At 34.8% G+C, this 20,864-nt stretch overlaps 3 protein-coding genes across 3 annotated transcripts; 2 read left to right on the top strand and 1 right to left on the bottom strand.

Annotated features, from left to right (window-relative positions):
• The first annotated feature begins 2,715 nt into the window (after positions 1–2,715).
• Positions 2,716–3,726, top strand: LOC104905235 (hypothetical protein). The gene is made up of 2 exons (XM_010693699.4): positions 2,716–2,979; positions 3,136–3,726. The coding sequence occupies exons 1-2, from the start codon at positions 2,828–2,830 to the stop codon at positions 3,308–3,310; spliced, it is 327 nt and encodes a 108-aa protein (XP_010692001.1). The 5' UTR covers positions 2,716–2,827; the 3' UTR covers positions 3,311–3,726.
• Positions 3,727–8,696: 4,970 nt separating this feature from the next.
• Positions 8,697–9,252, top strand: LOC104905236 (cytochrome b-c1 complex subunit 8). The gene has a single exon (XM_010693700.4). It carries the CDS (start codon positions 8,831–8,833, stop codon positions 9,047–9,049), a length of 219 nt encoding a protein of 72 aa, XP_010692002.1. The 5' UTR covers positions 8,697–8,830; the 3' UTR covers positions 9,050–9,252.
• A 3,244-nt stretch (positions 9,253–12,496) lies between these two features.
• LOC104905237 (probable serine/threonine-protein kinase PBL19) lies at positions 12,497–17,086 on the bottom strand. Its single transcript, XM_010693702.4, has 4 exons — positions 16,179–17,086; positions 13,928–14,188; positions 13,585–13,707; positions 12,497–13,456 (listed from the first exon to the last, which is right to left on the bottom strand). Exons 1-4 carry the CDS (start codon positions 16,539–16,541, stop codon positions 12,908–12,910), a joined length of 1,296 nt encoding a protein of 431 aa, XP_010692004.2. The 5' UTR covers positions 16,542–17,086; the 3' UTR covers positions 12,497–12,907.
• Between the last annotated feature and the right edge of the window lie 3,778 nt (positions 17,087–20,864).

Raw genomic sequence — 20,864 nt, 5'->3', positions numbered from 1 at the left:
CTACACTAACTTTTATAAATATATAAGTATCCAGTTCTAGAATGAACGCATCAGTTTTCTTTGAAGGAAGTTGCAAAATAAATATAACACTTATCATTATTGGTAGAAAAAATCTCTCAAATTCTCATTTAATCACATGAATCCCTCTTATCATTCACAATCTCTCTCCTTATCACACAAACTCCTTTAAAATTTTACAACCTCCATATTACATTTATTATAGAACGAAGGACTTATGTCATAATATACGGATAGCCATATAATAAGACCATAACTTTAACATATAAGCTTCACAAGTCAAGCATTTGGAGAGGTCTAGAAGGATAAGGAAAATCCTGATCTCGAGAACCGTTGGAATGGGAGGCATATAAAAGAAGAAAAAGAAGAATGCAGGAACAGATCTAAAATTTTGAACTTGGGGTGTTAACTAAACCAAAATAATAGAAAATATCATAATAACATATGAGAAGTTCAGTTGTAACAATACGAAAGCCAAACATTATATTATTGAATCATGTATAGATATACCTTCATTAATTATATCGATATTTCAATGTTATCTCCAATTTTAGTAAATTCAACATATTGACTTTTACACTCATCAATAGACGCACTTCTTATCTTTAATATCTTCAACCATTCTGTTCCTAAATTTGTAAGAAGTTGATATATTTTTGGTAGTACATGTATTCAAACATGCGAACCAGAGTATTGTCGGCATGCATGCGTTTGTTAGAAAGTTTGCAACTGGAGCAAAGTTGCTTTGTATGAATATATGGCGGGAATATTACCTCTATCTGCTTATGTAAAAATTTGCTGAACGTTAAAGAAAAGGGAAACTGAATTTTTTTGATGGGACTTATGCCACCCACGACCCTGGGTCCGCCCACGGAAGACTCATTGGTTGCCAACTTCAAGTTAGGCCTTAAAGAAGACTAATGTACCCTATCTCCCTATAAATGTCTAGTGATCATACATCATACTCCATGATGTAAAATCTAACAAAACATATCATTGCACTTGGAAGCTCAAAGCAAACTACTACTACTTAATTTACTATGAATTCAACAACAAAAGCTTTGAACTCCTAATGAAATAAAGTTCTTTTGTTTCTCCCTTTCTATATGGAAGCTCCACATCTTTACTTTGAGAATATCTTAATCAATCAAACTAAATTTAATTTTATTGAGATACTTCAATACCCAAAACACAAAGGATCAAAGGACGCACAAGTGTTAAGAGAGTGTCATCCTCGTTGTTCCTAAATTTATAAGCAAAGTTTAACTTTTTTTTCAATTATTTGTTTAAGTATTTGGTTAATAAGGAGTTAGGAATGTTCGAACTAGGGGATATGAGCCTGGCAAGCTCGAACTCGGCTCGATCAAAGCTCGGCTTGAGACTTAAACGAGCTGAGCTAGGCAAAAGCTCTGCTCGTAAAGCTCGTGAACAACTTGATTATTATTTTATACTAAAAAAATATTTTTAGATTTAAAAAAAAATTATATTAAAAAATTATTTATATATATTAAGAATTATATTGAGTATTTCTTTTAAGATATTAACTAAGGTATATAATAGAAGAAAGATAAAAAGAAAAGGTAAAAACAATTAAAAGCCGAGCCTGAGCCTGAGCCTGAGCCTAATCGAGCTTACGAGCCACGAGATCGAGCCGAGCTCGGCTTCCCCAAGCTCGGCGAGCTCACGAGCCTAGTCGAGCCCATGAAAAGTTAAACGAGCTCAAGCCGAGCCCATTGCTATTCGGGCTCGACTCGCTCGATAAGCACCCATAGTCCGAACGAAAGTAGAATTGTATTTGTTTACCGTTCGTTTATTTAGGCTATAATTTTCTCGATCGTTATTCAATTTACCTAAGCTCGATTATAGACAAAAATTTAAGTAACATTGTAAAAATCAGCCAAATTACACCACACCCATTTCAGCTATATACTGGATGGGAGGGGGCAAGAGATCACTCTGCTGAGAAATTGTCTGGTAAAGCACAAGAAAGAAGAATAAATTCATCATTCACAACTTGTTTGTGAAGATTATAAATTCATCAAGTACTATAACTCTTTCTAGTCCAAAAAAAATACTTAAAGTGAAGAAAAAATTATACCAAGTACTAAAAGTTGAAGTTGAAACAAACAAGGTGCATGTACCAAACATCAATAGCTAAAAAAAAAAAGCTGCTTTTCCCAATGCCTATAGATTCCACCCCCATTGATTTTGGAATACCGCCCCTTGTTTATTTATTCCCTTGTTATAATTTTAATTATTTACTTCCCCTTTTTAAGTACCAAATCATTACTTTTCTTTTTATTTTATGGGTAATGTTATATGTAGCCCTTAGGGCTACATATAAACATTAAATACATTTCTTTAAATGAAAACAGTTTAAGAATTCAAGACACATTTTTACATCAACTGAGGTAATAAATGCTTGATTTAATATTTTATTTCCATTATAAGTACCTTATACATAGCCCTAAGGGCTACATATATCATTTTCCTTATTTTATTACAACAACTAGTGCACCCAATAATATTAATAACAATAATAATCCTTTTCAATTATTCACTTTGGTCCCACACCCTTATGTTATGTGTACTTTTTTTCCACTTTTTTTTTCTAACATTTTTTTTAATTCTTTGTTGTTTTTTGGGTTTAGTCCACCTTCTTTTTTTTTTCTTTTATATATAAGATGACCTAAGTACCCATTTTTTCTCACTTCCACTACCTTCACACATCCCTTAATCATTATTTCTCCTCCAAAATTTGCTCCAAACCTTCTTGAAGTATTCAATTAAACAAAAACAAAGAAAAAATATGGCTTCTTTTGGTAAACCAAGATCTATTTCAAGAGTTTCATTTTATGCTGGATGTGAAGATCATTACAATCATGAACAATCTCATTTTCTTGATTCTTGCTTTTTTTGCAACAAATCAATTAAACCCAACAAAGACATCTTTATGTACAGGTGAATTTCTAATCATTCTTTTTTTTTTTCCTTTTACATTCTCGTTTCATTTCAGTTCAGTTTCTCTCGACACCTATAGATTTACTATACTTAAGACTACATATATTATCTTGGTGGATTAATTACTAATGTGGGATTTTTATGATTGATTTTCAGGGGGAATACACCATTTTGTAGTGATAATTGCAGGCAAGAACAAATAGAGATAGATGAAGCAAATGATAAACCTAGGAAATATTCAGCTTCATACAGAACTTTAAGAAAAGCTGACACACCTACAAAATCTGGGTCTAAAAAAGCTGTACAAACTGGAACTGTTGCTGTAGCCTGAAATATTACCACATATTCCCCGTTCTATAATAAAAGAGAGAAATGTTTCGCTTATTATGAAGCGGAGGAAATACTATATATAGATTTGAGATAAACTCTCCTCAAATCTTGCTATCTTTTTTACCCTGATTTCTTCCTAAACAATTGGGAAAATTTCATGCAGTGACTAAAAGTTGGAAGGAGAATACTCAGAAAATGTAAAAGAAAAAAAAATCCTATGATTTTGGTGTGATCTGCTATAAAACAAGTACATATGTACCTTCACAAAGTGAGGGAAAAATGTATGAGATAATCAAGGAAAAGAGAAGTAAGTGAGAGAGTAAAATTTTGTCCCTAAGTTTCTTTTCCTTTCTTTTTGTGAATGAATGTTTTTTGAGTTTGATGAACAAATTAAAAGCTCATAGATTTTGTGATCTACTCTATTTTTAGTTATCTTATGTTCATGTTTTGCACTCCAATTATCATTATTATCATTGCTACTATGCCAATTATCAAATAATTTCGTTGTTAGTTTGCTCCTTATAATCTTATTGAGGTTATGAGATTATATTTTGTTGATCTTCGAGTTTGGAATATACACTTTTTCTTTTTATTTACTAAATTGATTGACCTATGAGAGGAATCAATTCGGCATGTTAAAAAAATACATCCTTCATTTCATATTACTCGCTATACTTCTCAATTCACGAACTTCTAGACAATTTTTGAAGAGGAGGGAGGTAGAGAGTAAAAAGGAAAAAGGATCCATGTGAGAGGAGAGCGATAAAGATAATTTATTGCCCAAAAAAGAAATGTAGCAAATAATATGAAACTTCTCACAAAGAAAAGTGTAACGAGTATTATGAAACGGATGAAGTATTATTATTGTTATTATGATGGTTTGGCCGTTCATGCAATGATAGAGAATAATTAAGGTGGAAGAAATCATTAATTTGTAAGTTATCCCATGTTCTCTGACATAACCCTCCACTATATGGGCAAGGACAGCTCATAAATCATAACAGCACTCCCTTATTGAGGCAAGTGATTTGGAAGTTTGTAAAAGAAAAAAAAAAGATCAAGAAGAAGAAGATGCAAGTTGCAAAGACAAAAAAGTTGTTATTTCTTGATCCAAGGACTGTACGAAAAGGGTGATTTAACAAGGGCACAACAACAATAACATGCTGGATAAGTTAAAACTTACGAGTCCATCATGGGGTGGGATGTGAATCAGCGAATGTGATGTGAGGGAGATGGATCCTTAGCACCTACATCCATGACATGGAAGGTTAATCCTATAGTTCATCAACTTGGTCCAACTAACCTAATTTTTGGGTGGGTTTTGGTAGAATTTTTGTCTGCCTTGGTCCAATCTGTCATGCAGGCATATTGGAAGATTTTTTTGTGCATAATCGATGAAGGCGATTTCCTTTTCTTTCGTTGTTTTACGGCGTTTTAAATTTGAAATTCTACCATTTGTGTTAAATTCTTGGAAGAAGGTTGTTAAGGTGACCTCGTTGTTTACATCTCTGAGGAGAATAAAGGATCAATAAAAACCCAAGTTTTACGATTCATGAGCTTTGATGGATCTTATACATGTTTTTTTTGAACTTTGAATTTCAGGCTATTTTAGGTTTTTAAATTTCATGAACTCGATTGATAAGATTTGTATTTTATATGGCAGTGCAAAACCTTATGCCCTGTTATTAGTCTCTCACATTCTTTATTTATGTACTCATGTGAAGAGCATACAAAACTTGAGAGTGTGCGAGACTAAGAGGGATTGTGATCTAGGTGCATTTGGGGCGTGTAGAGAATGAACTCCTATATTGACTTTAAAGCTGTATTTTGGAAGAAAATTTTAGCTTGAAATTTAAGCCCAACCCAACTTTTTTTTGAAGCTTGGCTTGGCTTGGCTTATGATTAATCACGGTTAATCAATTGACACTATACCTATATTAAGTTCCTTGTTGTAGTTAGTGAAGGCATTCAAGAAAAATTGCCTACTTCTCTATGTACCAATGTGGATAAACTCTAATCTTATAGAAAAGGTTATCATTGTTCATTCTCTTTTGATTTTGACCTATGGGCTATGGTAATAGTTATTTAACTTTTTTTATTTTTCCGGTCCCTCCAAAAAAAAGAAGAGACATGAAAATATGGCCCCAACATAATTATTGTTCTCTACATGAAAAGTGGGTTAGATCATATCCAATCTAGTATAATATGTTAAGTATTTTGGGCGTGATTTCGATATTGATAAAAATTGACAACAATGTTGATCAAAGTTCACAATTATAATAATAATGGGTCCATTTACTAGTTAATATAAAAAAGAACCTCTTTGCCAATTTGACATGAAAAAAAAGTTCACGGCACTATAAACTTTACGCCAAATGAAAATCATTGATGGTTAAATAAATATATAATATTATTTTTAACATAAATTGTAACCGATGTAATGCACAATATGACATGATGAATTTTACCACGAAAAGTACAAATAATTATAATTTTTAAATCCTAAGCTTGGAGACTTAGAGAAGATCATGGGTTGGCTCGAACTTTGCCAAAAAAAAGTGACCGCCTTTGGCCAATTTTCTTCTAATGCCAAAATTCACTATTTCAAGCCGGATTAAGGGACCATTTTTGAACTGAGCCAAAATCTCTAAATTTGGGTTGTTCATGACTCGTTTATTGCACCAAGCCTAGACCAGGCCCAAATAGCGAGCAAAAATACCATCTCCCAAACCAGATAATTTATGAGCCGCACCTCGTCAATGTTGATCATCTATAGTACGGAGGTATAGTTGGCTCACAAGACACAAAACAAGCATGAACTAGTTACTAGTGCCATCTTTTAAAGATGTCATATAGTATTTCTAGACGTATTATGAGAGACATGTCATGTTCATCATTCACTATTTAACATCGATAATTCCAAAAGCTTATTTCTACTATTTATTATTATCAAGAAATGATAGAATGTTTAAATAATCCATTTGTAATGGCTTAAATATTCAAAATTTGAAATACGCAATACTTCTACTTTCTCGTTTTAAAGAGCCACTACGTTTCGTAATATAAACTGGACTCGATTATAAAACTTGAACACAATCCACATACGAGCTTACATATACCAACAAACATTCACAAAGCCTCTTATTCACTAAAGCATCTAATTATAATTAAACACGGACCTTCTGATTATAATCTCAATATGATATTATGAAAATTTGGGCGAATAAAAGAGTCAAAATATAACCCGAGAGGCCGAGACCAACATAGGAAGTATACTTACAAATGTAGAATCATTCAAAAATAAATCAATCATCGAACTAGAATACATTAAAAAAAATGTATTTATAAATGTGATTTTTTTAGAAATACTTCCGCTCTTATTTAATTGTAACACTTTCAATTTTTGGTACTATTCGCAATTACTTACACTAGGGGAAAAAACAGAAAGGGCTGCGCAGGAAGGGCTGCGCTTTTCGTAAAAGCGCAGCCCTACTAGTGAAGGGCTGCACTTTTTAAAAAAGCACAGCCCTTCTGCTATGTAGGGCTGCGCTTTTTAAAAAAATTTGAAATTTCGAAATCGCGGGCTTTGAAATATTGAGCGGAGATTCGTCAAATATATTATCCCTCATTCTCTCTCTCCTCTCTCACGTCCCTCATTATTCCTTTCCTCCTTCTCTCTTATCCTCTCTTCTCTCTCAAAAACTCTCATAAACATTTGCGACAAAAACCTTGAAATGATTTGCACTAAACATGGCGACGGAGTCTGATTGCCTATTGTGATACCTTTTCGGAAGCGGAACGGGCCAACGAGTCAAACTCACTACGCCGTGATGTTTAGGCTTTTTAAGCCACCCGAGTTCGTTTAAGCCTCCAAATAGCCATTTTAAGTTTTTCCGAATTTTTTTTCCCTTAAATTATGTATTAGGGTTTTGTTTTATGTATTTAAACATTATTAGGTTAATGTTTGGAGGTAGTTCTTGTATTTTCAGATCTATAATGTTCTTGTATACTTCTCTTTGTTTATATATTTTGATTAATGTTCTTGTATACTTCTCTTTGTTTTGATTAATGTTCTTGTATACTTCTCTTTGTTTATTTTGATTAATGTTCTTGTATACTTCTCTTTGTATATAATTTCTTGTATTTTCATCTTTGTTTTGATTAATGTTCTTGTATACTTCTCTTTGTATATTAGTTTTTGTTCCTTTTTTTCATTTTCGTTTCATTCTTTTTTTGTTTTGGGTTTAGTATTTTCGTTTCGTTTCTCTTATCTTCTGTTTAATTTCAGAAAATGTGAGATTATGAGTAAAAAAATGTCAAATTTTTTTTTTTTTTTTTTGGTAGGAAGGGCTGCGCTAGTTAGGAAAAAGCGCAGCCCTTCTAGCTCAGAAGGGCTGCGCTTTTTCCTAACTAGCGCAACCCTTCTAGCTTAAGGGTTGCGCTTTTCTAGCGCAACCCTACTTAAAAAGTGAAGGGCTGCTACTGAAAGGGCTGCTGTCAAAAAGCGCAGTCCTACATGCCTTTTTTAGCGCAGCCCTTCTTCATTTTTCCACTAGTGTTACTTCCTCTGTTTTTTTAGTCACCCGTTTTCCTTGGGTGCACATGTCAATGCACTATTTTAAACCTTTATATCTCTAATTATCAATAAGCACAAATTACAAAAAGTTGATATTATGAAAATATAGGAAATATATAACAAGCTCTTGTGTTCCATATGGTTGGAAAAATAAAGTCATGTAGGATTCTGACTATCTTGTTGAATTCGTCTCAATATGTACTCTATTCATATCTAATTTTTACCAAACATAACTAAGATATTAATAGATTATGTTCTATATTCGTGAAACTGAAAATCTATACAAATATACTAAAAGGGGTTTCTGACAACGTCTGCACGCTACGTGACACCTCTACTCCACTAGAAATCTAGAATTGTCCAATATGTACATATGTCATGTCAACTTAAAAAAAATGACTTACAAAAAAATTTGAACCCATGACATCTTGCTATTACATAAAGCATAATTACCATTTCAACCAACTTTTAATCATGCTTTGAATGTCCACATTATTATATTTGTACCTTTCAAATGTTAAGTTTTTTTTAATTATATTTTAGTGCGAATGAAAAAAAATACAAGTTCTGAAAAAAAAACATTTGAAAGCCGGGACAACGTACGGACCCAAATACTAGTGTTTCAATTAAATGGAAGCATATTAAGCTGTCCAAATTCCCAGTTCTCACTATACTTTGATGCAATTCTTGCACAACATGATAAACATCTAGAAGATTATACGATGTTTTGGGCTCAGCCCAAAAACCAAAGTGGCTAACATCTCAGATAAGTGAGCCCAAACTACATCCATATAATCACAAGCCCACAAACCCCCTCTTTTTTCTCCCCTCATTTCTAGAAAATTCAATCACTCACCTCACTTTCTCCCAATTTCGCAGCATCCCCAAAATTTCCGCAAATTAGGGTTTTCAGATCTTCATCATCGTCGTCGGAGAACGCAGAAAATGGGGAAGATTCCGGTGAAAATGAAGGCAGTGCAATACGCTTTATCTCCATACCAGCAGAAAGTGATGCCTGGATTATGGAAAGATCTGCCTGGGAAACTGAGCCACAAAGTGACGGAAAATTGGATCAGCGCGACGCTTTTGCTTACTCCTCTCGTCGGAGTTTACTCCTATGTTGGATGGTACCAGGAGAAGGAGAAATTGGAACATCGCTTTTAATTTTTTTTTGATTTTTCGAGGTTTTTCTTCGTATTTTATCTCTCTCTATTATCAATTGTCTGAGTTTATTGTGTTTTTAATCTCAGATCTTGGGTTTTTGTTATGGGGGAAATTGTAGAAGTTATTCTACTCTTGGATTTAATGTGAATGATAAAGTTTCGGTGATATTTGAACAAAGTTGGAATAAATTTGGGTTGGTTTTATTTGATGTTTTGATATTTGATGATGTTATATGTTTGAAATGGGTGTGAAGTTGCAGAAGTTGATTGCTGGATTTGCGTTATGATTGTTGTATTGTTACTTTGTTGGATTTGAAAGGAGTTGTCCTTTATTTCATATATGCCTGATGTTTCTTTTTTATGCTCTTAACATATGTGATATCGTTGGAAGGACTAGGTTTGTTTACGAGGTGTTTATTTTAGTATCGTGGTGATTGTATGAATTATTGTTTACAAGGTGTTTGGTGTTAGCTATTTAACCTGAGGTCTTTGAGTTGGATGCAAATGTTTGAAGGTTTCCTTCATTATTTGGGTGCTTGATGCTTATAATGTACTAGGGAATTTTCGGTTGGGGTGGGCGGTGGGTTCGTTTGCGTTTGCATGGGTAGTGGCACCAATTGATGAGTGAAGGCAGTATTAGTCTAAATTGTGAGACTGAGAGTACTTCTTCCTTTATATATGCACACAGTTTCATACCCTTGCTAGTCTGCTTCTGCTCACATGTGTGAGAGCGATTGCGTAGTATTTTAAATCACCTGCTTCAATGCTTGATCCATTTTTAATGAGCGATTTCTTGTAGTATCCTGTGACTCAGCATGTCATGTTGGCTACAAAAGAATCCTCTTATCCAGGTTCTAAACAGTAGAATGAGGAGGGAATACTTGTTGTTTTTCGTGAATTCATGATGGTGGAAATATTTTTCCGAGAGGAATGAGAACTTGCCAGCCAACTCGATTTGTAGGTGATTATTTCATTTTAGATCACAGAAACTTCTTGTTATCTGTACTTTGAATAGGGAGAAGGTCAATTAGCCATGAGTGTGTTGGGAACATTGAACCTGGAATTTCTTTAGAGGATAGCCTTAAAGTGGTTCTGGCACTAGCATAGAACCCCAAGCAGAGATAGAGTGACTAGTAATAGGCACGAAGAAGCTTACTTTATGTCTGTGGCTTGTCAAATGAGACATTAGTCTTTTTTGAAATCAATGTGGTAACCGAATTTGTTTAGTGACGCATTATGCACCAGCATTGGATGCTAACTCATGCATCTGCTGAGGGAAGGTCAAATCACAAATGTGTTTACTACTTTACTTACTGCTAAGAAGCTTTTCTTAAACAAAATATGGTTCCATGTTACTTAAATAACTTCGAGAATTGAGATCATATGCTTTTAATGCTTTTAATGTGTGACATAGTTTATGGTAGCCATCTAGGTTTTATTGCTGTTGATCAATTAAAAGGATTACAATTTGTTTGCTGTCTAGAGAATTCATTGCATTCTAGTTCAAACCCTCTTGCCAAGAAAGCTCTGAGAAAATGACAAAATTATGGGAAGTTGTCTATGCATCTTTTATTAAGGTCAAGTTGCTGGTGGTGGTAACTCGCTGCCGAAATTCATATAGCCGTCTAATGGAACAAATCAACTGCAACAAAATCTCGGCATGTCTGTTGTCTTCACAAGAGCTTAGTCTTTCTTATCAAAGTGATTAAGAGTATATCTAGGAAACATAGATTGCAACCTTAAGCTACTGGATTACAACTCCTTGCAGCAAGTTGACAGATTAGACCTGTGCAAGTACCTTTGGTGTTAAAGTTAATAACTATTAGAGTGAACAACACAACACAATCTTACGGGCTGATTCTCATGGCTAGCTTTAGCATTTGCTTTCATATATGTGACAGTAGTTGTGATCTTGTGAGAAATTTTTATTCAGATAGCTGCTGTTGATCTGGATGTTTTGAATCATTATAAATCTTCTACTAGATTGTGAAATTGATTGGTGTAGAATTATCCTCTCTTTACTTTTGGGGGTTTTAACTTTTGAGGTTCACTATGGATTTATGGCTGTCGTTTAGCTACTGATGATGTTATTGCGTTGGAACTTCCAAGTGTTCTGAACTGGGGAATTTGTATAGCTCATTTGTGTAGCAAACATTGTCATACAGGCTCTATTCAGGTTATCTTAGGGTAGTTATAACTACTGGATATATTGCCTCTGTGGTACTCTGTATAGTTGGTTTAGCTGCTTCTTTTGGTCTGCAGTTTGACTTGCTTTTGTTTCACATGCTTTTCAGCTGTGTCGTAGTTTCATTTTTTAGCTTGTCTAGCAGTATTTATGCTGCGTGTCATCTTGCAGTTTAGACATCCTGTGCATAGTGTCCAAAGGACTCACAATGTGAGTTCATAACGTACTTGATATTTCTTGTCTGATCAATTTCGTTTCTTTGGCGTTGTGAGTCTTGTGACTGTACTATTCAAGGTGTCTACTGAAAACAGCTTTTGTGTTCTGCCCAATTTAAGTTGAGTTTGTGCATTTGGGAGTTGTGAATCGCATGTCAGCCTCTCCAGGCTAACACTGATTATCCTGTGAGAATGTCTGACAGCATCGTATCAATCAAACAGTTACAGAACATCTACGCAAAGTATATGCTGAGAGTTAAAAGGGTAAAAACCAAGTGCTCTGAGCCTTCGACTAGAAGCGTTTGGTCCGACTTCTGACAGGAGACCGGTTCCAGCTGGTTTGACAAACAATGAAGTAGCACTATACCAGCAATATGATATGTAAGAAGTTTTTGAGATTGTTGGCCCTAATTGACATGCTTTCATGGTGTCTTGCAGCGATTATTTTCCCGACTGAAGAAAAAAGAATATATCTAGTGATTCAACTTTTTAAAAGAAGTGTTATGCCCAGTTTCCCATAGGGTAGACAAATCTGAAATTGCATCTAAGGATATGAATCCTAAAACTTTTAAGTGCATTCTCACTAAATGCACCATGAATTTATTTGGTTAAACCTATGAAGAGGAAATCTACAAGAACTTGTGTGAATATGAAAAGTTGGTTACTCCTATGAAGAGGGAGTCTACAAGAACACTCTTCGTAGGTTTGTAGCACAGAACATGCTACTCACACCACCCTCTTATTCATTTAGAAGATGAACATGTCACTAAAAATTAAAATGGGGTAATCTATTAACAACCTTAAATCCCTTGGAATTAGTTGGAAATGGGGAAACTAAAAAAATACTGCAACACGCATATTCCATATATCAGCGGATGCTTAGAAATAATGCAATTGAGAGAGTTGTTATTTTTAGATGCCAAAACATAGCCGAGGTTATCTTTATACAAGTTGGCAAAGTTCCCAGTTGTAAATGTTAATCAGCAAATTGAGCTTCTTCTGTTTTATGTTCCTTTACTTCTGCTTCTTGTAATTGAAAATGCTCCTCTTTTAAATTGAACATATATGAATTTGAGCTATAAAAGAACATCTTATTTTCCTCATAGATATGTTATATATATTGAATATGGACAATGACCATGTTCATTTCAAATAAAGTGCACATTTATATGGAGCATGCGCTTCGTCTTTGAGTTGCTTCTTGTGCCGTTTGGTTGAACCCCAACATTCTCGGATCGGGATCGGGCTTGGGTAAACACTTCTGAAAACTTGGAATCATCATTCAAGCTTCTGTCATTCACCTTTCCACAAGCTAGCTCAACAACCTAAAACTTCAATGTACATATCCTCCTTTAACAACAGGATTTACAAAGCACTCTTAATATCAAAAGCTCAGTTAAAAAAACCACTCTTTATAACACAGGTATGGGCTATCGCTCCATGTATGGGGTATGTCGAATCATGATACCTTAGCTCTTTGCATGATCATAAATCTCCTCTTACCAACACCTTCCACCTGCTCGCCAAGCTTGGCGAGGTGCGCAAACCGTCTTCTAGCAGATTCTGAAACTCCTGGTTTCCCCTTCTTCTCTGACTCGCCTTCTTCATTCTCACCAGAACTGCAACTCCTGTTACTAGTACTTCCCTCATCTGTTGTTGTCTTCATTATTTGCTTCAACTTCTCGACCACCTCACTCATATTTGGCCTCTCTTTGCTACTCTTCATTAAACAACTCTCTGCTAATTTTGCAATTCTTCGAGCTGCACTCAAAGAATACTGGTCCTCCAAACGCGGATCCATTATCAAATTGAACTTTTTACCATCAGCCGGGAATTGTTTTACCCAGTTTAACAGTTGTTGTTCAGCTTTTGGTAGGCTTCTCTCTAATGCCCGTCTTCCAGTTAAAATCTCATACAACACAATACCAAAACTCCATACATCGCTTTTCGATGAGAGATGTCCTGTTTCTATGTAATCAGGAGCAGCATAGCCAAATGTACCAACCACCTAAATGTAGAAAACATATCAGATTGATTACTAGATTACAGGAGTTCAGCTAGAATACTAGCTGCAACTGTGAAGAGAGGTATAAAACTGCTAAATGTAAGCTACATCATTTCGTCTTCCATACTTACTGCTGTTGAAACATGACTACTTCCAGGAGTTGGACCTTCTCGTGCAAGCCCAAAGTCTGACAATTTGGCCTGGAAATTCTCATCCAACAACACATTTGAAGTCTTGAAATCACGAAATATTACCTTCAACATAATCATCAGATGTAAAATGTCAAAACTAATTCACCAAGTCTTCCTAGATCTAATCTCTTCAATTTACAAATCATAACGGAAAATGGGAAAGGTTATAAGCAAATTTGTCATGAAAGGTGAACATGTATTCATGTAAGCAGTCGTTCACGACTCATGAGTTTGACAAGGCAGTTTATGGTCAAGTTAATCGGGACGCAACTAAATGTCAAACCTGCAGTTCAAGTTCTTCATGTAAATAAGCCAATCCTCGAGCAGCTCCAAGAATAATCTGCATTCTTTTCTCCCAAGGAAGAGGTGGGGATGCCTTTGTGAAAAGGTGATCTTCCAAACTTCTATTTGGCATGTACTCATACACGAGTAATCTCTGTATCCCTCTTTCTGCATCCACAGCACAGTACCCTATGAGTTTGACGAGATTTGGGTGTTCCACAACACCAAGAAACTGAACCTCTGCCAACCATTGTTTATGACCCTAGAAGACAAAGGAGCAGAATATATGTAATAAATATAGGGAAAATAAACATATAGAGAATATAGGAATTGCATTGTTAAAAAAGTTATGATCTATAATCTATATCAAGTCTATATCTTGTCCTTGTTAAGTCCATTCCCAAAAGAGAAGACAATAAGTACTTGGATCAACAACGGAGAATTCTTGTACTGGAAAAGATAAAAAGAAATACATAACTTTGGTAACTTAGGTAAAGCCACCGCAACTTGCAATCTAGTGGTACATGAGCCATTGATGAGATGCTGCAGCTACTAGAAGCTATAACGAGAATGCAAAACTTAGACTAGCTGAATAAAAAAGCTGCTTCTAGTTGGCTCAAGGATTATACGCTTTCGGCTACGTTCTTTTTACCTGAATACCCCTTGGAAAGATCATAAGTTAGCAAACTTATGCAAATGTTTCGCCTTCTTTTAGCTACAAATTGAACTCATTATCCCCTATCTAAACTTATCTCAATTTATCCTTGTCCTCAAATTATCCGCACTTTTTTTTTGACCCCTCACCGGAGACCCGTTGGTAAGAAGGACCCTACTACACCAGCACCTCGCTCGGGTCAACTAGCCCAACTACACATGTCAACACTTGAGAGTATGGGGATATAGGGGAATCCCTACTCCCAAGCATAAGTAGGTAGTAGGATTCGAACTTGTGACCTCCAAGTCACAAGGTGAGTTCCCCACCACCTCCACCAAGCAAGCTTGGTTCTCAAATTATTCGCACTTGCCTGAACTTGTTAGCCTCAAAACTTGTTTTTTTACCCTTTCGCTATTTACCGCCCGTATTTACTAAAAATCGTTCGTATGTTTTCCTTGAAATGCCTCCCATACCCCTCCCCTTTCACCGCACTCTTACTCTCTAACCTCTCATCCAACTTCACCTCCACCTCACTCCATCCACCTCCACCACCACCACCAGTGTACCACCACCACCGGCGGACCACCTCCACCAACGGACAACCACCACCGCCGGACTCACACTCGTGCACCACCACCACCATTGCGAACCACTACCAGCGGAGTACCACCTCACTGCCGCAGACAACCACCAACGGAATGTGGTTAGTCTTTTAAATTTTTTTCCGCCACCAAGGCACGATACCAAATTGTTTTTTCGGAGGAAACGACAAAATTTCGTTTCCTCCATGGAGGAAAACGAAGATCTGTTTCGTTTCCTCGGTGGAGGAAACAGAAAAAAATTCGGTGGTCACATGGTGGTATTGATGTTGCCTCTGTCGTGGTGGTTGATGCGATGGTGGTGGTGGTTTCGGTGGTGGTGATTGCTATGGTGGTTGGGGTGAGGTGAGAGAAAGTGAGAATGAGAGTGAGAGAAGGAGAGAGAGAGTGAGTATAGGGGTAGTTCAAGAAAATCTTGAAAAAAATACGGGTGATCTTTAGTAAATACGGGCTATAAATAGTAATGTTTTTTTTTTTTAAGGTGACTAGAATATGGTAACAGTGGCTAAGCATGAATCTATCCATAGACATTCAATCACAAATCAAAATTTGCTGGCCTTTGTTGTCCATAAGTATGTCACAGAAACTACCAAGTAATCAAAGATGAGAACAAACCAAAAGAGGGAAAAGCAGAAAAGGCATCACAAGAAGTCAATCATTCAGAATCTAATATTCATATTGATGAAGTTGGCATGAAATGCCATGAATAATTATCTTTATAATTATTTTTTTCTTCTCTCCAGATGTTGATCATTGCTCCCCTATCATTTTCAGCCAAAATAAACATGAAGCAACCAATTCAAACACTTCTCTTAAACCCCAACAAAGGCATTTCTGACAAGTATGACTTAAATACGTAACTAAATAATGCACAAAAACATATAATATATGGTTTCTAATTTTCTAATATAATTTCAATTGGCTGAGCAACTAAAACCATAATCTTTTTCTTACAATTTCAAAAATAAACTAAAATTTAAACAATTATTAACATTTACCTGAAAACCATCTTTATTAAGCCTCTTTATAGCAACCAATGTAGGCTCAACTTTCCCATCAACTGGCTTAATTTTCCCTTGATAAACACTACCAAATCCACCTTCACCAATCTTCAACTTCCTATTGAAATCATTTGTTGCAATTCTAAGCTCTGATAATGAGAAAACCCTTAAATTTGGAGCCTTTTCTTCATACAAATCAGAAATCCCACGATGAAAAATTTCAGACCCAGTAGAATTTATCAACCCACCAATAGAATCAGGGGCAGAATTATCAGATTTATAAACTGGGTTTCGCAATTCTGGGGCTGATTTATGTCCCCTTGAACGAGCCTTCTCCTTGAAGTAATAAAAACACTTCATTTCTTCTTTGAGGAATTTCGTCGAACACCTTTTATGCTAATACCAAAATTACAAAAATTGTTCAACGACGTGTTTATATTTAAGAAGTTTCAAATATTAGCTGCACCACATAAAGATTTAATAATTCAACTAATCGTCATTTGGGTTATAGTAGCTGACTTTTTCATGCAGTTAAATTAATTCTAGAAAAACTCCACTTTTTTTCCTGTGAAATCATCTTAAATATTAGAATAATGGAAACCCAGTTGTAGATATGCTGCTAAGATTTAAGGAAAACATAAAAGTACAAAAAAAAGTGCACAATTTTCACACGAGAAATATGATGTTATACATACGAAAGATGAAAACTTTATGAGTCAAAATGAACAGGACGAAATCTGGAAGAAGATCAACGAAGACCTAATTTGATTAACAAATTGAATATTGCGGGAAAACGAGTAGGAGTTGGAGAGAGAGAGAGATGAGTTGGTGAGTAGGAAGAAAATTAAATTGGGAGTAATTTGACGTTGAATATTAAGATTGTGTAAGCAGTAAGCTTGTCATAGAAATTGTCATTTACTTTATAGTCGTATTCAAAGGGATAAAATTATGAATTGAAAATGTGAGGGTTGACGTGTAATAAGATTGACAATGAAGTTTTGACTTTATAAATCTAAGATTGAGAATTTATGATCAAGTTGTTGTTAAAATTGCGATCTAGATCATATGATTCTACGATTTAAATATGATAAAACGATCTCGATAGTGTGTAGAATCTGACTGTCAATAGGATCGATTAGGGTCGTACGATCCTACAATATAGTTAAAAAAATGTTTAATATAGTGATGGCCATTGGTGCAGGCTGGGCGGGCCGGACCGTGGGCCGTAGCGGGCTGGTCCAAGACCAGACCGTGAAATTCATGGGTTGGCCGGGGGGGGGGGAGGGCTAGTCCGCGGTCTGAAAAATCTTGGCCCACAGCGGTCTGTTACTGATTTTCACGAATCTGGCGGTTCGTGGATCTAGTGGGTTGGGCCAGGCTGGCGGGCCGACATGAATTTTTTTTTCAAAATTATTTAACCGTTGAAATTATTCATGTTACATAAAATCATTAATGAATAATTTTATTATTTTTAAATTTGTTTTTAATTAAAATATATGCAATTTGTTTAAAATATACACAATTTGGTTCAATATTTACTTGGACTGGGCTGGCCCGATTCATGGGCCGGGCTAAACCGATTTCGTGGTCCGGACTGGATGGTTTTAGTAGCGGGCTTTAATGGGCTAGGCTCAAGAAATCTGGCCCACAGCCTATACACCAATTTCATGGTTCGAGTTGGGTTGGATCGGGGGCGAGGTGGGCTGGGCTGGGCTGGATTGACCTGCACTGTTGGCCATCTCTAGTTTAATATTTGCTATAGTGAATTTTTTTTGGATGAAAGTCACAAGCTTAAAATAAATATACCTAAAATGGATGAGCATAAAGTTCAATCTTTTATTCTACAATTTTATTCAATTAATTAGTTGGCGATAATGATACTTTGAAACGTCGAGCAAGATCTGTGTTCTTTTTTTTGACAGGTAAATGTTAAGGCATTAGGGATATCGACCGTGTCAAACTAGACGTACATTGAAATATCTCTTAATTTTTTTTGTTATAAATCAATAAATCATTTTTTTTTACATAAAGGGTATTACAGGAACGTTAAATATCAATGTTTTAGGATAATTTTATCGATTTCGAAGAATCTTACAATCCCACGATTCGATCTGCTGATAAGATTCTAATTATATCACTCATCAAAAGTAGGATCCCGATCTTGATAAAAGGTGGTATATACCCAATATAAGCTACTAATATGTTTTTTTTTCCCAAAGCTAGTTCATCACCATCTGATACAATTTTTCCCTTTTTAACGCATTTCTCCCGTGAAATATGGGTTTTTTTAATGCATACACGTATTTTTGTTGGAACGTTGATAGATAACTAATGGAATACTTAGAGTATTCCCATTGCCTGATATAACGATTTGTCAGTATTTGTATCATGATATTTCCCTACTTGCTTCACTTGGCTCTTTCCCAAAGGGGTTGTTGGATAACAAGTGCATAATGTCCACTAGAACGTCCATGAATTTTATCATCAATTTGATGAATTAATTTCAATATGTAAGGATTTCCTATTATAACAGGTTCTTCAAAAGGATCTCCTGTTCTTCCATCAGATATTTGACTATTTCCCGCATACTCGGGTTCAAATACCCACAGGTTCGCTATTTGTTTACTGGCTTCATATAATTCCGATCCGAAGACACTAGTTTTCTCGAAGCGTCTTGTTCGATAATGTCTATCTAGCAGACTCTCGCTAACCCTAGCAAACATTCAAATATTTGTCCTACATTCATTCGTGAATAAGATTGTCTTATAAACAATGATTACTTTTTCTTTTTTTAATTGAGATATTTGTTTTTTCGACGATGTAAAAGAAAATTGAAGAGGGAAAGGAAGGTGAATAACAATAAGAGATAATAAGTTTGTCGCTCATAAAAAAGTATATGTTAGTTTTTTTAATTGTAATGACCATTATGTTTATACTTTCATTATAATTACCAATATGTTTAACTATATATTTAGCAGGCTAGATTCTTTAGAGTATAAGGATAAGAAGTTCCCTAATACTCTTACCATAACTGTTGCATGAATTGTGAAAAATTAAGCACCCAAGATATGTAACAACTAATGCAAAATCCAAATTTTAGTTGTAGATCTGATTTGAATGGCTGGCAATGGCATACGTCGAGATTGCAGAAAGTGCAACTTCTATAGTATATTGTAATTGGGATCCTAGGAATATTCTCAATGTCGACTTGAAAAACACAGATTTCCTCGTACCACCATCACCAATAACCATATGTTAATGTGCCTCGTCTATAGTATAGTACTATAGTCCATTATTTTGTTGCTCCAATATATCTTTTGGGATGTACAATCTCATATTTCTCCTATGTTTCTTTCACCAACAACGAAATCATTACCTTTTTAATGGAACCAAGGGAAGGCAAGGTAGGGGAAGAATGTGTACAACTATATTTTACTATAGAAAATCTTTAATTGGATGAAAAATATTTTTCTTTAATTTGTTTGTTTTTTAAGGGTTGGAAAAATAATTCTCAAGATCTAAAAGTATTTAATTACAATGTCATCCATATTTTCATCTTCCTCTTTCTTTCCTCCCCTTTCATTTATCATTCTGTAATTTTCTATTTATATTTTCATGCGAGAAACTAGACAAATGAAAATTATTCTACAATTATCATATTATTCCGTTAGAAAAATTATTTTTTTTCTTAAAAATTTATTTTCCATTAAAAATGTTTTTGGTCAAACCCTATAATGATTAAGAGTCGGTAATCTTTATGTGAGTGATCAAAAGAATAATATCTTAAGCTCAAATAGTTTATAATAATAAGTCGGTTAATACATAATATGAAAAAAAAATGATAGGAGGAGACTATATATTTTTTATAATGATAAATTTTATTAGTTAATTAAATAGTCCAAATATTTTACTTCACTTCGTTGTACGTGATTAGTTACTAGCTATGAATTCAATTATACCAAAATTAAGTCTATCATTATCTAGAATTGTTCAATATTAATTCGTATTACAGACTGATGCAAATACTAATGAACTACATTTTGATGAGATGTATATCAAATGAACAAATGATGTTTAAAAAGACGAGATCCAAAACCAAGCTAGCACAAGTTTATTTTCCAACTTATGAACTATGAGATATAGCAAATTAGGAAATCACAACCTACAAATTGCATAACGAGGGGGTTGTATAAAAATATCATTTGAATAATAATTAATAAAACAAGATATATAGGACAATCATATTGAACATGTATAGATGTATCCCTTCTTTATATGCATAGTAACTTCCAATTTCCAAAGTTTTGGAGCATGTAAAAATGCTGAATTTTGGTGAAAGCTGATGGATACAAGAATGCACTAAGTACAAGAGATTCATCCAGCACTAATTGAAAATTTTCATGTAATAAAAATGGAACTAACTCTGGAAAATTGGCTTTACATATGTATTCATCTCTTTCAACACTAAATCAACTTTGGTTTGCAAAATGGAAGAAGCAAACAAAAAGTGTCAAAACCTAATAAAAAATATCTGCTAGTAATAAACAATATCCAAATCATTTATTTCACATCACCAAATCCAATTGCCAAGACCAAGAAGTATTTCTTTTGTTTCGGGCCATATTTACTTTCGACACTATTCACATAATCCATCTTGACCATCGATCTTGTATTATTTTTATG

Source organism: Beta vulgaris, chromosome 1 (assembly GCF_026745355.1).
Source record: "Beta vulgaris subsp. vulgaris cultivar EL10 chromosome 1, EL10.2, whole genome shotgun sequence".
NCBI classification, from domain to species: domain Eukaryota; kingdom Viridiplantae; phylum Streptophyta; class Magnoliopsida; order Caryophyllales; family Amaranthaceae; genus Beta; species Beta vulgaris.
Note: the sequence above shows the minus strand (reverse complement) of the source record. Positions and strands in the feature narration are given on the sequence as shown.

Excerpts from the sequence above, each read along its gene's own strand:
- LOC104905235 (XM_010693699.4), top strand. The coding sequence starts at position 2,828 with ATGGCTTCTTTTGGTAAACCAAGATCTATTTCAAGAGTTTCATTTTAT. Across the intron at positions 2,980-3,135 it reads AAAGACATCTTTATGTACAG|GGGGAATACACCATTTTGTA; the intron begins GTGAATTTCTAA and ends ATTGATTTTCAG.
- LOC104905236 (XM_010693700.4), top strand. The coding sequence starts at position 8,831 with ATGGGGAAGATTCCGGTGAAAATGAAGGCAGTGCAATACGCTTTATCT.
- LOC104905237 (XM_010693702.4), bottom strand. The coding sequence starts at position 16,541 with ATGAAGTGTTTTTATTACTTCAAGGAGAAGGCTCGTTCAAGGGGACAT. Across the intron at positions 13,708-13,927 it reads ATGAAGAACTTGAACTGCAG|GTAATATTTCGTGATTTCAA; the intron begins GTTTGACATTTA and ends ATTATGTTGAAG. Across the intron at positions 13,457-13,584 it reads GTAGTCATGTTTCAACAGCA|GTGGTTGGTACATTTGGCTA; the intron begins GTAAGTATGGAA and ends TTCTACATTTAG.